Raw genomic sequence first — 15,382 nt, forward strand, 5'->3', positions numbered from 1 at the left:
TCTCTCTCTCTCTCTCTCTCTCTCTCTCTCCCCTCTCTCTCTCTCTCTCCTGCGTTCCAGTCGAGTAAGGCAGTGAGTCTGGACTGTCCCTCTGGCTGGACTCACTACAGAAAGCGTTGTTACATCCTCGGCCCTGGAGTGGCCAGTTGGAGCAGTGCCCAGCAAGCCTGCTCTGTGATGTATGTCCTGCACAGATCATCACAGCACATACACTACTGTCAGAACACAAATGTCTCGAATGTTGCTATTGCAATACATTTTTAATACTGTCGTAATGTAGCCTACAACATTATATACCATCACATCGGTTTTTTTTTAAAGTCCACGATGAGAAGTACTGTAGATTGGTTTTATGCCATTGACATTAACAGGGCTAGTGTTGGCCAGTTACTGAGGTTGACGAAACCAGTCAAATCAAATATCTACGTATGCATGCTTGGTGGGTAGATGCCACCATCAATCCTAGAACTGCCTATGCCCCAGGAATACTGACTGAAATAACACTATGCCATGAATATATTAGCGCTATCAATGAATTATGCCTTTTCCCACACCTCTAGTTTATCTGGTAGAGGAGGTGGAACAAGCTTTCTTGTCTCTAATGACTGGAAATTCACACAGCTGCTGCCTGCACACAGTTATGACTCGTTTGAATAGAGGCGACAGTGGTACAGGAGGTAGAGAAGTCGTTTAGTAATCAGAAGGTTGCTAGTTCGAGTCCCTGTCGAAGCGTCCTTGAGCAAGACACTGAACCCCTAATTGCTCCTGATGTGCAGTGTGCCATCAGTGTAAATGTAAAAAAAATGTAAAATGTGTATACATTGTAAGTCGCACATATGTAAGTCGCTTTGGATAAAAGCGTCTGCTAAATGACTAAATGTAAATGTGAATATCATGCTATCATGAGAAACCGATCCTCTGAAGTTATACCTGGTGGTTATTCATCGTCCACCTGGACAACTTGGCAGCTTTGTGTGTGAGCTGGACATTTTGCTGTCTGCACAGCACAGCAGTAATGGTCCATTTCTAATCCTTGGTGACTCACAGTACCAAGGATCAGTACTTGGACCTTTCCTATTTTCTATTCACCCCAGTTCCTTAGGTGAGAGCCCCTGTTCCCATTGGTTCCTTAGGTGAGAGCCCCTGTTCCCATTGGTTCCTTAGGTGAGAGCACCTGTTCCCATTGGTTCCTTAGGCGAGAGCACCTGTTCCCATTGGTTCCTTAGGTGAGAGCACCTGTTCCCATGGCTTCTCCTGTCACTGTTATGCAGATGAACTGTACTTGTCCTTTCACCCAGATGAACGGCTTGAATTTCTGCCTGCCTGATATTTCAGCTCAATCTTTCAAATTTGAGCTCCTGGTATTCCCAGCCAATCCCGCTATAGCACAAAATATTAACATCCATCTTGGTTCATCTCCATTGACCCCAACTAAAACTGCAAAAAAACTGATAATTGATAATAAATAATGAATCAATAACGCCTCACTCAATCTCACACAATATGCTACACAACTTCTTGTGCAAGCCCTGGTTATATATCTAAGAATGATCCAGAATGCGGCGATGTGTTTAATCTTTGATCAGCCAAAAAGGACATATGTAACTCCTCCGCTGGTCACCCTTCACTGGCTCACTGTAGCTGCTAGAATTCCATTTAAATCCCTCTCTCACACCTATAAGACAGCCGCTGGATCGGCACCAATCTATTTAAATGCCATGATTCAGCGCTGTTTCCCCTTTCGATCACATCTGTTGCCTTTGCCTTCGCTCAGCAGCAGGAGATGGCAGTCAAGACTCTATTCGTTCATGTTACCTCGTGGTGACTGGGATGATTTACCTAGTGCTGTGCAGCGTTTAAAAACTCACCTTTTAAACATCATCTGTCTAATTCCTTAATTTGTTTGAGGAGTACTTTAGAAATATGGCATTTTTGGATTATTATTATTATTATTAATAATAATAATAATAATAATCATCATCATCATCATTGGGGAAAAAATTGCTTTAATGTTTTGTATTTGTAAGTATTTGTTTACATATTTTGTTCCCTTCTTTCTATTTCTGATTCTTAAACTGCATTAGACTTCACAGCCAGTTAGCTGGTATTCACTCCATGACTGATATGAAGTGGATGTGGAGGTTTGCTGGAAAGCAGCCATTTTGGACAGGTAATGTAAAAGAACATTCACTATATTGTAGAGTGGACGTTTGTTCTGCTAATATCAGATTTCTCAGCTACGCAGGGGGTCGTACGCAGGTGATTGCGGAAAACATGCCACATACACTAATATACGCTAGTTTTACTCTATTGTTAAAAAAATCATTAAATGTATCAATTCATTTGTACAGCAGCTGATTGCCTCTGAGATGGCAGTCATACCAAACCAAATGTGACTTGGTAACTTTGTGAGTGCACATTTAGGAACAAAGATATACCAGTATATTAATGCAATGTTTTCAAGTACAGGGGGGGGGTCACATAACCAAGTGCACCATTGTGCTGAGGAAATTTGACAACAAAAACGTATTCCCTATTGCCTCTGATTACATCATTTCCATTGCTTGACGTTTTGAAAAAAAGACTCTTTGAGCACTTCTCTTTGAATAAGTGATGAACATGCTTTAGATATTTGAAAATACTCACTGCTCCTTGACTGAGTGTAGAGTCTCTGTGTGCAGGGCTGACCGGAGCCATGGGACAGTGGACCTGGACAGATGGGAAGCCTTTGTTGTTCTCCAAACTTCAGATGAACAGAGATTCCAGTTCGGACCCCAGCTGTGTGTTGGCTGAATCCCAAAGAAAATGGACTCAAAAAAATTGCATTACAGGAGACGAGTACAAATATATCTGTTCAGCCGCAGCTCATAACATCTGAAGGAGACTTTATTGCCACATTATAGTGTGGAAGATTGTTCAAATGTCAATAGCTTAATAGAAATATCTTGTTTGTGAGATAAAACAAGCTTAAACAGTTTGATTTCCTAAACTCTGTATCAATCTGAAAAGATCATATATCATACACATCTGTTTATGTGTGTAAATCCAGAAGCTGCAGAGGTAGACACAATAAAGTCAAACAAATGAATCTCCATTTTGTTTTCAATCTACACCTGCCTATGCCTACCACTCATTGGATTGTTAAAGGACTGAAGTATTACATTCTGAATCTGCATTCAAACTAGGCTGAGCATACATAGGTAGTAGTCTGAAATCATTCCATTGTACTCTCATTGGGCCCATGCACAAAGCTGTACAGACACATGCATCCTACTAAATGAACCTAGTTGGGGATGAGCTATAATATTCCCCCTATAAACGTCTATGCATCTTTCTACCCAGCTTTCCGTAAAGGTGGAGGGGTGGCATCCTTTTCTTTTTCTTTGAAAAAAAATTACCACAAAGGGATGTAAATGCTTTGCCATGGTCTAAAATGGAAAATAATAAGATCATAACAACATGGTCACAAGTAAGTGATGCACGGAAAGAGATCTTTCAATGTCAAGACCCCTAAGTCTATAGCTGGAGAATGAGAATGCATGATAATGAGGTCTTATTCACAAGAACCAACGCAGTGGAATGTGTAGAAACTATTTTGTTATTGTGTGGCAATGATTCAAAATAAGATCCAAAGTAAGACTCACTCATGTTCTCACCATTTACATTACCTTGTGGTAATATGTGTCAAACTGATTGATGGATAACATCCCCTCCTAGTATAGCCTACTCTTCAAATGTAAATGTAAGGCAGAAGCCATATCTGGATTTCAAATTATATTACATCCTCCTTGACATCACCTAATCACACCCCACTGTACATTGAATAGCAGTACAGTGTCTGGTGGAATATGCCAACTTTCTACGGAAAATGTCCTGCCTAGAAATAGCGTTAATATTGGGTTTTGAAATGCAGACTGGACAAATGTTCTGGTGTTTTGAGATGGCTGATAGATAGGCCACTGTCTGTTTGTGGCATATTACCAGTCTGGTCTATGTAATCATAGTTAATAAGATGATAAGCTTACCTAAATATTGATTTCTCTGGCACCAAAGGTAACATGGTGAAGGTAGGCTACAATAGGGCTACATTCAATGGATGTATCCTTGTAAAATCGTCTGTGCGTTCATCGTGAGTGTAACTTTAAGTAAATATCTAAATAAATCGCGTATATAACATTTCTAGTCGACTGACATGAATCATTTTAATCACTAAAACTTTCACAATGTGCTAAAAATAGTCACTGTCCGTATAGGAACCTTCGTCATTATTCCCTCCGTTTCATTTCGGAGCACCATCTATGTGCGACAGGGGGGGAAACATGGCGGCCGCCTTGGTACAAATGTCATGTTTGTACCGAGGAATGATGGCAGTCAGGGCAACGGGTATCAGGCCGCTCATTCCTGGCCTGGTGTCTCAGCAGTTTCGAACCTTTTCAGTGAAAAAAGAACCGGAACCGGAGCTGGAAGAAAATCCTTATTTTAGTAAATATGAGGAAAAGATAAGGAGGCTTCGAAGGTAGCTAACGTTAACCTATCTGTAGAGCTAACTTTAGCAACCAAGGCTCTGTAATCATGTAACGCTAGCTACATTTGCAACCTGAAAGGCAGCGTCCGCATGAGTATGATGGTGATTGGGAATGGTAACGTTAACAGATAATTCATATTAGACCTAGCAAGCTAAATAAGGGAATTTTCCCAACTCTGCTGAAAATATATGTTCTAAGAACTTGTTCATGTGGGATGTCATGATTCATATAGCCTAATATATTGCGAAATTCACACCTAGAAATGCAAGTTGGCTACATTTGTTTGTAACTTTATGTGTGTAAACTATTACTAAGTGAAGTGAGTACAGTGCTTTGACACAAAACGTACAGATCTATGTCTTTGTATAAAGTGGATGTCTTTGTCTTTGGATGTGCATCTTGATAATTTATGTATAATCTGTTCATGTTAATGAAAGTGCCAAACCCCAGGAGTATAAAGTTATATTGGAGAAACGGACAGAGATGAAGAGAGAACCATTGGGACACTCAAGACAAGCCGAGTTCATAAAACGCATGGAAGAGAAGGTATGGTATTTTATGGCAAAGGCCTACCTACCTACCTTCTGCTGAACGTCTATTTCCCTGTTTGTGTGACTGTGTGTGTGCTCTAGCTCTTATGACTAGGAATATATCAATCAGTTATGATTGGTTGTTGTCTGGGAGTGAATGATCAGGGAATTAGATAGGTCAGTATTAGGCCACGTTTACACGGAGCATGCATTGCCTGAATCCGGATTCATTTTTGGATCCAGTACCTTTTTTTATCGTGTATACACAGAGCTGTGTCAAGAAAACGCAAATTGTATTTGTGAGTACTTTGTGACTTTTCGAAAAAGCTGAGTCTGTTTCTCTGACACACGTTTCAAAGTATTTACCTTGTGCTTGCGTAGCTCTGTGCCTTTAGGAAACTCACGGGCTATGTTAGCATGGTGTGTGGAGAAATGGCACTCCAAGTTTAAGGCTTTAAAATGCGACAGTGACGACTGGCATATTAAGCAGAGGGGTTTTCCATTTCGCTCCACATCGCGCACTTCGCCATAACCCTCGTTTGTGCTAGTTACCGTTTTGAAACTTCTGTCTATAATAAAAATCTCTTCACGTCAGATTTGCTCATATAGGCTATTGCTGACACTTTTAAAAATCGGTTTTGAACAATGGTCTGATGCAAATAGATTAAACAGTGATAGATTAAAGTGTGGTTTGCTAATGTCATCCCTTTCCTAACCAGCTTCTTAACAACATCGATTTAGTTTATGTTGCTGTTATGAAGTGACACAGCGGGGTTCATAAGGGTTCAGGCTGAGGTTGCGAGGCGTTCACGTGGGGCAATTATATCATCAGGTTAGAAAGTGTGTGGATCGGGGTTTACACAAACACCAATCCGCTGGCGGGTTCGAATCTACTCACTTTGGAGACCCGATTCCAAAGGTTGTGGATTCACTGACCCAATCCGCCCGGTTCGTGTAAACGAAAGGTCGATCCGGAGACATTTCTCTCCGGATTCAGGCAATCCAGGCTCCGTGTAAACAGGGCCTTAGGGGTGGGGTCAAGCAAAAAAAAAGCATAATTTACTTGGGGAAAAAGTTGCAGTATTGAGCATGTGTCCTTCCTTACTATAATACTATAATGATTGTGGACGAGACCGTATTTGAAAAACAAACCTGGTTTGTGTTTGCAGGAGGAACAACAGGGCAAACAGCAAGGTAGCGCTGGGGGATTCTCCAAGGACAAGGTAAAGGAAATCACTAATCATACGAGACAGATTTGAATTCTAAAATTTAAAAAAAAGCATGTACAATTCTAAGGTTGAAATTCTGCACTTTTATAATAACAAATGGAATAGCCACATGGAATTTGATACCTGTAAGCACTGGAAACATTTGATTGCTCCTAAAATCTAACGGCAAAGTTCTTTGGATGTTTCCTTATTGATTAATAAATCCCTGAGAAATGTTGCGCTGTTATGCTAGCGAGGGAAAACATCAGTATAACATCTGGCCATGGATTGAACACCCCTGTGCTAGTTTGTCACAATTGTGTAAACGTAATCACACAACTTGACAGTACATCTGGTGAGAGTACATCTGGTTTACTGTTTTTCTACTGTACAGTTGTCTATCATTTAACTGATTAGATTTGTATCATATCAATGACCATATACCTCCTTATTAGTCATTAACCTTTTTTTTCGAATATGCTATAATTTTTTTCACAGACTCTTGGATCCATTCTCAACCTTGAAATGGTTAAGGACATTTCTGGAGAAGAAATTGGAAAAGTAAATGTTTCTGTCTCACCTAACTTCCACCTCCATCTGGAAGTCTTTGTTTTAACACATTCATATAACCTGCCACTAACTAGCCTCAGTCATCCTTTTCATTTCTTTAGTTTTCGTGTGTATTGAATAGAGTTTTGTTGTCTCTTGTAGCTCTGGATGCAGTACTATTCCACTAAGGACACCATCAGTGCAGTCATACCAGTAGGTCTTGCCACCGTGTATGTCCCTGTCCTTGTTAATGCCATTTAAATGATGCCTTGGACGTCACTGTATTTGTACTCTGTGTATTTGTTTCAGGGATCAACCTTTGAAGTGATATCCAACAGAGCCAAATCATGTCCGAGTGTAAGCCCTTTTTCTCACTACCACTTTTCAGTCTCATGGTGCGGATACATGCCAGCGACGCCAAACGCTTTTCAGTCTCATTGTACAGATACATGCCAGCGACGCCAAACGCTTCCATCGCTTTGAGTGGGCGTGGCGTAGCGTGTGGAAATAGCATAACAGACTGCACTAGTGAGCTAGTTAGCAAGCTAGCCAGCTAGTAAGCTATCTAGTCACTTGTCTTTATATCAAAACTGTCATTCTATTAAAGTAAGCCCAGGATTAAATATCTAACATACCAGGAACAACAACAACCCCTTTCAAGGCAATCCAAGCTTTTCTTTTTAGCAAATGAAACAACCGAATTACGCCATAGCCCTGCAATTTTCAAACCGTCAAGAGACAACATCAAACAATCTGATTGGCCGCTGCTGGCGTAATTCGCTCCTCATTTGCATATGATTAAACTTTCCTCAATTTTTTTCGCTCGCTTCGCCCCATTTCGCTCGTCCACGTCACAATCGCCTGCCTCCAACAGAAATTAAGTAGCATTTCACTTCCGTCGCATCGCGGGCATGTAACCGGGGTGTTATGGCTCCTGGAAATCTTGTTGGTTAAAAGAGAATATTATCACTGATATTGAGGAAGTGATGTTTTATCCTATTTGTCTTAGTTTCTATTAGGTTGGACTCTAAATAGGGACACCAGTGTTGTATGTGATGGCAGTGTTGATGTATTCATGACACATGTCCTGTGGACATATAAAAAGAGCATATTATGTGCTAGACGTAGAAGAGTTTACTCTGATATAGTGTTTCTCTAAAAATGTTTTGTAATATTATACTGTAATATTTTATCCATTTGCTAAGATCATTAGGGTTTTGTCCACTAATATGCACATCTACAACCAGCTATGATACAATTCTAAAGGTGGCCTAATCATAATCATGTCCACAGATCTATTGACTTCTAAATTACCTTTTTTTTTTTGTCTGTAGTTCCTCTATGCTCTGCCACAACAAGAAGGCTATGAGTTCTTCCTGGGTCAGTGGGCTGGCCACGAGCTTCATTTCACCTCCCTCATCAATGTTCAGGTAAGTGTCCTACCCCTCAGCAGCTGATGAGGCCATATCTGACGATGTACACAGTTTAAATTGTTAACCTTGATTTCTCTCTACTCATGTCAGACTGCAGGCGAGAATGCTCCAAGTCAGCTGATCATCCACCATTACACAGACCTGCTGGAGGACAAGGGGGTTGTACTCATGACCGCAGAGATGGATACAAAATTCATTGTAAGTCATCTTAAAGGGAAACATTCGGGCCCTATTTTTATATCTTTTTGGGTCCAGCCGGTGGTTAGATTATGTGACATCTTGTGGAGGAGAGGTCAGGGCGCTGTCTTCACCACTAACCCAGCAGCTGGGTTACAGAAAACAACCCAGAATGAGTTAACATAACCCAATGAAATGACCCAGCGTTTGGGTTCCAAAAACAACCCAGAATGAGTTAACATAACCCAATGGAATGACCCAGCGTTTGGGTTGCAAAAACAACCCAGAATGAGTTAACATAACCCAATGAAATGACCCGGCGTTTGGGTTACAAAAACAACCCAGCATGACCCAGAGTGTAAGGGTCTGACAACACGGAAAGGATCCATACAGAGATACACCTGTTTACCTCAATCATAATTGCAAAGACACTGTAGAAAATGACTGTTTGTACAGTCAGTGTTTTACCTTCCTCTTCTTTGTCTCAGACAAAGCACTCCATTCAGTGCCTGTAGTCGATGGCCCACTCCAGCACTACATGGTGGACCAATAAATGGAGAGCGCCTCCTTTATACCAAGATCTGTTTAGTAAACGTTTGGGCCCAAAAAGATCTAAAAAAAAATAGGGCCTAGGTTGAAAAATCCCGAAGTTACCCTTTAAGTTCACGCATAAGCCTATATGTTGTCGTTAGATTTTTACAAGATCTGTTTTGAGCTCCAGATCTTGCATGACCATTTCTGTGCTTTTAAAACGTAATCTCTATGTGCCACATTGATGGGTAATTGCTCCTTGCCCTGGACTCTTATTTTGATGTATCTCTTTGTTGCTAGACACCTAGAGTGCCATCATCAGAAATGTTTCAAAACCCTTTTTCTAAAGCAAGAGACTCCACTCAAACATCAACTAATTAATTAATTACATTGTCTTTTCAGGGCATCCACCAAGCCCAGTGCTTGGCCAATCAGATCCAGGTATTTTATGCTTCCCAGCGGCAAGAGACCTTCCAGTTGGTGGAGACCTTCAATCACAGACCAGCTGATTTCAGGCACATGTCTGTGATTGCTGAGCTGGAGCAGAGTGGCATCGGCCTTAAGTCCTAGACTGGAAACGAACAATTCTTGGACAGTGACATGATTATCACTATGGGGGAATGAAGAGTCAAAGAATGATGACCTAGTGGGGGACAATGGAATACCTTCAGTCTCATTGAAGAAGGTATTGCTGAAAAAGTTTGAAAACGTGGCTGGACTTGCTACAAAAAAAAACAGTTCAAAGATTGTGGGGTTGTTTTCATCACTACTCCCTTGTAAGTTCTGCTGTAATTGCCAATGCATATGGTAATACTGCAAATGTAATGTAACTGGTATAATAATGTGTACTGCAATATTAAAATGTAATAATTTTCTCTGGCTATTGACCGGCTCTTCCAGGGAGGAGTTACACACACTCCTACATTAAATGTTAATGAAATTCATTCACCAGAGCTTTATCTGTTTAAAAGTTGAACATTTTTTTGGAAGCTAAAAGTTATAAGCAGGTGATTAGCAGGACAAATGTTTTATATGCAATCCAATCAGTATCATATATATATTAGAAGAAAGGTTGCTTCCAGGATCCCCTAAGGAAAACTATCTGATGGCGATGACGCTGATGGGTGTCCTCAGAAGCTGAACCTGTTATGATTTGTGTTGCCACACCTTTCATCGTTCTGTTGCATGTTTCTGTCAGTGTCAGAATCTATGTCTGATTCTGTGGTAAAATACTGTCATGTTTTTAAGGTTATTTTGTAAACAAGGGGTGGAGCAACACGATTTTAATGCATATGGAAGTGCACAGATATATTCTGATGTCTGATGTATTTAGTGTATAATTTAAATGTGGTGAAACCTTTTAGAAACGTAAATATATCAAATATAAAACGCAAGTAGTTTTTTTAATCTGGTGATTCAGAGACAGAACCAGGCCACGGTCTTTTTTTAATATCTAATATCGTCACTGAAGGCGTTGTAGAACATGATTCACTGTTTTAACCCAACAAGCAGTCAGATTTAATTCATGAAGGCAATAGTAAAGATTTAGCATTTTGCCCTCTCTTAGCTCCACCTCATGTGAATAAGGTGTCATCATACAGGATTGAATCTTTTAACACAGTCGCCGTGTCTGCTCACAAATTCCGGCTGTATTGGCTCCAAAAATAACACTGTTGACTGCAATTGATAAAGATTGAATCAGACCAAGCGCACAGACAAGATACCGGAAGGCAACTGAAACGAACGGTAGAAGCCGGTGGCAACGCAACATCAGGTAGCTTACAGTTCGGTCGCGCCTGTTGTACGCCCACCTTTGAAAAGGGTATCTGTTCAGCAAAAGGTAAGGATTGATATATATGTAAACAGACCTTTTTGCGATACAAATGAAAAATCTGATTATCTGATTGTGCCTGCCGTTCACCTGATAGGCTTTTCTTTATACCAAGAGAGAACCGTATTTGTGCGGAATTATTTGTGCCACTGAATGGTAAATAGGCAAGGCTTTATCGCTTGCAAAAAGAACTCCAATTTCAAATGTATGGCCACCGTAGAATGGATTAGTGTAAAACATCATAATTAGGTTATTTTACTGGTTCACTCACGTTTTCTATACAACGCACCTGTAGTCCAATCTGTTTAATCGATTCGAGAGCTCTGACGCAAATGTCTGCTGGTTGCACAGGTCCACGACTCCTGCATCTGTAAAGAGAGAACTCGATCACTCATTACCTAAAGAAAGGCTATGTGCATTGTATAGGCCTACTGTATTATTTTCATAATTGCTTTTGGGGCAATTAGCCAAATTCCAAGACTAACGCCTAATCTGCCCACAGATGGCAAAGGCAGACCAACGCTTTGGGCAGAGAGATGGATCGGATCAGAACTTTGACTACATGTTCAAACTGCTTATTATTGGCAATAGCAGTGTTGGAAAAACAAGTTTTCTGTTCCGATACGCCGATGACACATTCAACAACTCCTTCGTTAGCACTGTGGGTATTGATTTTAAGGTGAAGACCGTTTACAGGAACGACAAAAGGGTCAAGCTTCAAATATGGGTGAGTTTATCAGCTGTGTGATGAACTTGCGTTTGATGTTCTATGTTTGTCATGCTCGCATGTATAGATGTCAGACACACCTTGCACGTATTACCCCCTGCTTGATGGATTTATTTACTGAGAGAAACAAGGATTTTTGACCTTTTGTTGCCAGACTGTTCTCAAGACTTCAGTGAAACGGAGAGCGGAAAAGATGCTGCTGTGTCTGGTGCTTGAGCAGAGCCATTTTCCTTAGGAAAGGAGGGATGGTGCGAGCTCCTTCTGTGCTTGCATCATCGACAGCAGTGGTTGTCATGGAAGCAACACTTCTTGCTGCTCCCTGGCAAAGCAATGCTCTGAACCAATTAGAGTGGCCCCAGAAGGGCAAAGGGGCGGGGCATTTCTAGAGCACACAAGTGCCACAGAAGCCACTGGAGTAAACATTTTTGTTTCAGTACAGAGCTGAAATCAGTGGTGATTGATCAAGCAGCATAATCTCTGGTGTCGAAAAAAGGATGAGACCAGGAGGATATGTGTCATAGAGCCAAGCCAACTGAAGGAGACCAGTCAGTCTTGGTGCACTGTATCCATTCAATCCAGTGTGGCATATAATCATAACACAAACATGAACTCTGAGCACAATTTAACATTGCGAAAGCAGTCAGGTTACCAAACATGTATTTTCAAATGTATTTTATCTTAAAATATATTTCGTTTCTTTTTCAAATGAAAGTAGGCTACACAGAGTCACAGATATTGAAAAGGCAGAACATGTTAGTATCACAGGCACTGCATTTGAGACATTTAGTTTCCAATGCATGAGATGAAGGCATGAAACCAACAGTTTGGGAGAGTCTTAAGAGAGATAAGTGAGATACAAAGGGAGGAACGTGAGATCGGTGATATTCACAGCATGTAAATGAATGACACCACCAGCAGTGAACCCGTGTCACACATGCTTATCCTCTTGGCCTCCCATATGGCTGCAACTATAGACACGGGGGTGTAGCTGTCAGCCTCAGTCACTACCTTGATGATGATTACCATGACAGAGTGTGGAGGGATGCATGTGTTATTTACCATTCTGGCGTAATGATGGCGTAAACTCACACATCTGTCTGTGAGGGTTGAGTTTCCAGTCTTAATTGGGATGAATTTTTGTTGTCTTTTCTATTTTGATTCTTTCTCTATGAAAGAAAAGACATTTATGATTCTGTGGCTGAGAGAGGATTTGACTGCTCTGATAAATTAACTCATACTGAAGATACAGTATATTTAGAGTTTTGTTTTTTTCACCGACATCAAGCAGACGTTATGTGGCTCATTAGTGACATTAGAGATTAACCCTGCATATCCCATGCTAATGTGAATCCACTTGTGCTTGTGTTGCCATAGGACACAGCAGGCCAGGAGAGGTACAGAACAATCACCACAGCCTACTATAGAGGAGCCATGGGCTTCATCCTCATGTACGACATCACTAACGAAGAGTCCTTTAATGCCGTGCAAGACTGGTGAGTGTGCTGAATCTGCATTCTGCATTCCACTGGATAGTACTGGTAAACATGTCAAGCTAAAAAAGGGACATTCATTCTTGTATAGCCTTGTGTAGCCTTCTCTCCTCGGATGCTTGATATACCTCTAGTTTAGTTCAAGCACCAAGGTGTATATGTTGTACAATCAAATTTTAAAGTAAATCAAACTTAATTTAACTATGATTGAAATGGAATGGCCATAGGACATTTTCTGGAATATATTCAAGGATTGGTCTGCTTAATATGGGATACAACTGTATATGCATTGAAATATCTAATATCACATTTGAAGATGATCTTTCCTTGATCTCTGCTCCCATTGAGTGCAGAAGTACTGTGCACCATTGTAAGGTTTCATTCTATTTGTCTGGGTCCTAGTGCAGATTGATATGAATTTGAAAAGAGCAAAATGTAGGCTAACTCTGGGCTAGCTCTGTCTAAAACACTTTAGGTTTACAAAACCCCTACCTTTTTGCAACTCACGTTAATGAGTGTGTCAGTTGAAGCCGATAGGATTTATTGTATTTTAAAACAACTTGTTAAACTGCTTTTTTTTTCAGGGCTACACAGATTAAAACATATTCATGGGATAATGCTCAAGTGATACTCGCTGGCAACAAGTGTGACATGGATGACGAGAGAGTGGTGCCCCCAGAAAAGGGCAGACACTTAGCTGAACAACTAGGTACGTTTGTTGACTGATTGTACATCTTTACAACATTGGTGGCATCAGCACCATGAAGGTGAAGGGCTCATTTATTGGTACTTTAACGTAAGCGTGGAACAGTAACTACAGTACTACTATTAGCAGATATAATGTGTCAACTGTCTGAGAGTGATTTTGACTGTTGTCTGCAGGTTTTGAGTATTACGAGACCAGTGCCAAAGAAAACATCAATGTCCGGCAGGTGTTTGAACGTCTGGTCGACATTATCTGTGTGAAGATGTCAGAACGGGTGGACACTGACCCTGCTATTGTCACTGGTGGTGCGAAGAACACTCGGCTCACCGACAAGCCTCCACAACTACCTCAGAACTGCTGCTGAGCCTACTACCTCTTATAGCACGGCCTCTCTGGCCAACCCCTCCCCCCCCCCCCCCCCTCTCCTTCTCCTCAGTCCGCGTTGTGATTCACATTGTCATTCTCTTACACTGCACATGAGTGCATTTCTAACCTCTCATCTGACCTCTAGTCTAAACATGATGCGGCTCAAAGCAGAGTCAACTGTTGAAGCACAATACAGCTTCTCTCCGTGGAGAGTGTTCACTGCCACTGCACATCAATTCATTACTCACAACATGTTACAGCGCAGTTACCTTGTTACATGACTTTAGCTTAATTGGCACTCATAAGAATACCAATGGCTGCTTGCCCAACTGAGCTTAACGCAGGAAATGAAAGCTTAGATGTGAAATACATGATTACAGCACTCTGTTTGGAACATAAAAAGTTGTTTAATCTATTCAGACACACTGACATTAACTCAGCACAACTGCAGAATGGACAATGTGTTTTGCAGCTTTATGAACTAATTCTGTTCAGGGTGGTTTTGATGTGATTTGCCATTAATGTTCAGTGAAGGGCACGTGCTTCTCACTTTGCTGGTACACTAAGTGTTTTAAGACTTTCGAACACTGCAAACAATGTTGTATACAATGAGTCTTGTAATAGTAATGTTTAACAGTCATGTGAATCAATTAGATCTACTTAAAAAAAAGAGTGTTTTACAGAAATGAGCAGCACTCTGTATTTGTCAAACAATATGTATATGAATGTAGCCGAGTGTTAAGACAATATTAAAATTGGCCATGTAAAGTTCACTCTATTCAAACTATTTTATATTAATCAAACATTGTGCTGACAGTAGGCTGTGTCAATTTCTAATTATTGCAAAATAGTGAACTGCTTCTCACTACCCGTTATGCCACCTGTCTTAAATATGTGAGTTCATAGCTAAATCGCCTAACCAACGATAATATTATATATATATATGAATTATATATTATTAACAATCATAACAGTTGTTGTGTCTGATAGGCTATGATGTGATTGTTTATAAGTGAATTTTTAACTGACATATTTTGGATCTTAATATTGTATTATAATGGTCGTACCTAGGTAGAGTTTTATTTTTTATGCTGTTGCAATGCATAAACTGTAGCCTACACGTAGGCTATGGTAGCACCTCGTCAGTAACTGTTGACTCATAGATGGGTTAAACGGGCACGAAGTGATTATAAAATCAGTGTGAATGTACATTTCAAGTGCAATTTGCAAAAATAAAAAGCACAAATCTCTATCTGAGCCCTTCACAATTCATGTTCAAGGCAGATGCAACAAGGATTCCAAAATCTT

The 15,382-nt window shown here is 40.5% G+C and overlaps 3 protein-coding genes across 4 annotated transcripts in view; all 3 read left to right on the forward strand.

Annotated features, from left to right (window-relative positions):
• The window catches only part of frem1b (Fras1 related extracellular matrix 1b), a 32,309-nt gene extending 29,309 nt beyond the window's left edge, over positions 1 to 3,000 (forward strand). The window contains 3 exon segments of the mRNA XM_031574942.1: positions 61 to 179; positions 2,085 to 2,170; positions 2,682 to 3,000. Coding sequence (XP_031430802.1) covers positions 61 to 179; positions 2,085 to 2,170; positions 2,682 to 2,878 — 402 coding nt within the window. The 3' untranslated portion in view covers positions 2,879 to 3,000.
• A 1,269-nt stretch (positions 3,001 to 4,269) lies between these two features.
• On the forward strand, positions 4,270 to 9,828 carry atpaf1 (ATP synthase mitochondrial F1 complex assembly factor 1). 2 transcript variants are annotated; one of them, XM_012832321.3, is made up of 9 exons: positions 4,270 to 4,516; positions 4,964 to 5,072; positions 6,226 to 6,279; positions 6,763 to 6,825; positions 6,976 to 7,026; positions 7,123 to 7,170; positions 8,148 to 8,243; positions 8,337 to 8,444; positions 9,357 to 9,828. In XM_012832321.3, the coding sequence occupies exons 1-9, from the start codon at positions 4,299 to 4,301 to the stop codon at positions 9,522 to 9,524; spliced, it is 915 nt and encodes a 304-aa protein (XP_012687775.2). In that variant the 5' UTR covers positions 4,270 to 4,298; the 3' UTR covers positions 9,525 to 9,828. The 2 variants fall into 2 exon arrangements, with proteins under 2 accessions (XP_012687775.2, XP_031430806.1); XM_031574946.2 differs by having other exon boundaries at positions 4,507 to 4,640.
• A 669-nt stretch (positions 9,829 to 10,497) lies between these two features.
• Positions 10,498 to 15,324, forward strand: rab3b (RAB3B, member RAS oncogene family). Its single transcript, XM_012832304.3, has 5 exons — positions 10,498 to 10,794; positions 11,288 to 11,512; positions 12,887 to 13,005; positions 13,587 to 13,711; positions 13,885 to 15,324. The coding sequence occupies exons 2-5, from the start codon at positions 11,288 to 11,290 to the stop codon at positions 14,070 to 14,072; spliced, it is 657 nt and encodes a 218-aa protein (XP_012687758.1). The 5' UTR covers positions 10,498 to 10,794; the 3' UTR covers positions 14,073 to 15,324.
• Positions 15,325 to 15,382: the final 58 nt, after the last annotated feature.

Source organism: Clupea harengus, chromosome 10 (assembly GCF_900700415.2).
Source record: "Clupea harengus chromosome 10, Ch_v2.0.2, whole genome shotgun sequence".
Lineage (NCBI taxonomy): Eukaryota > Metazoa > Chordata > Actinopteri > Clupeiformes > Clupeidae > Clupea > Clupea harengus.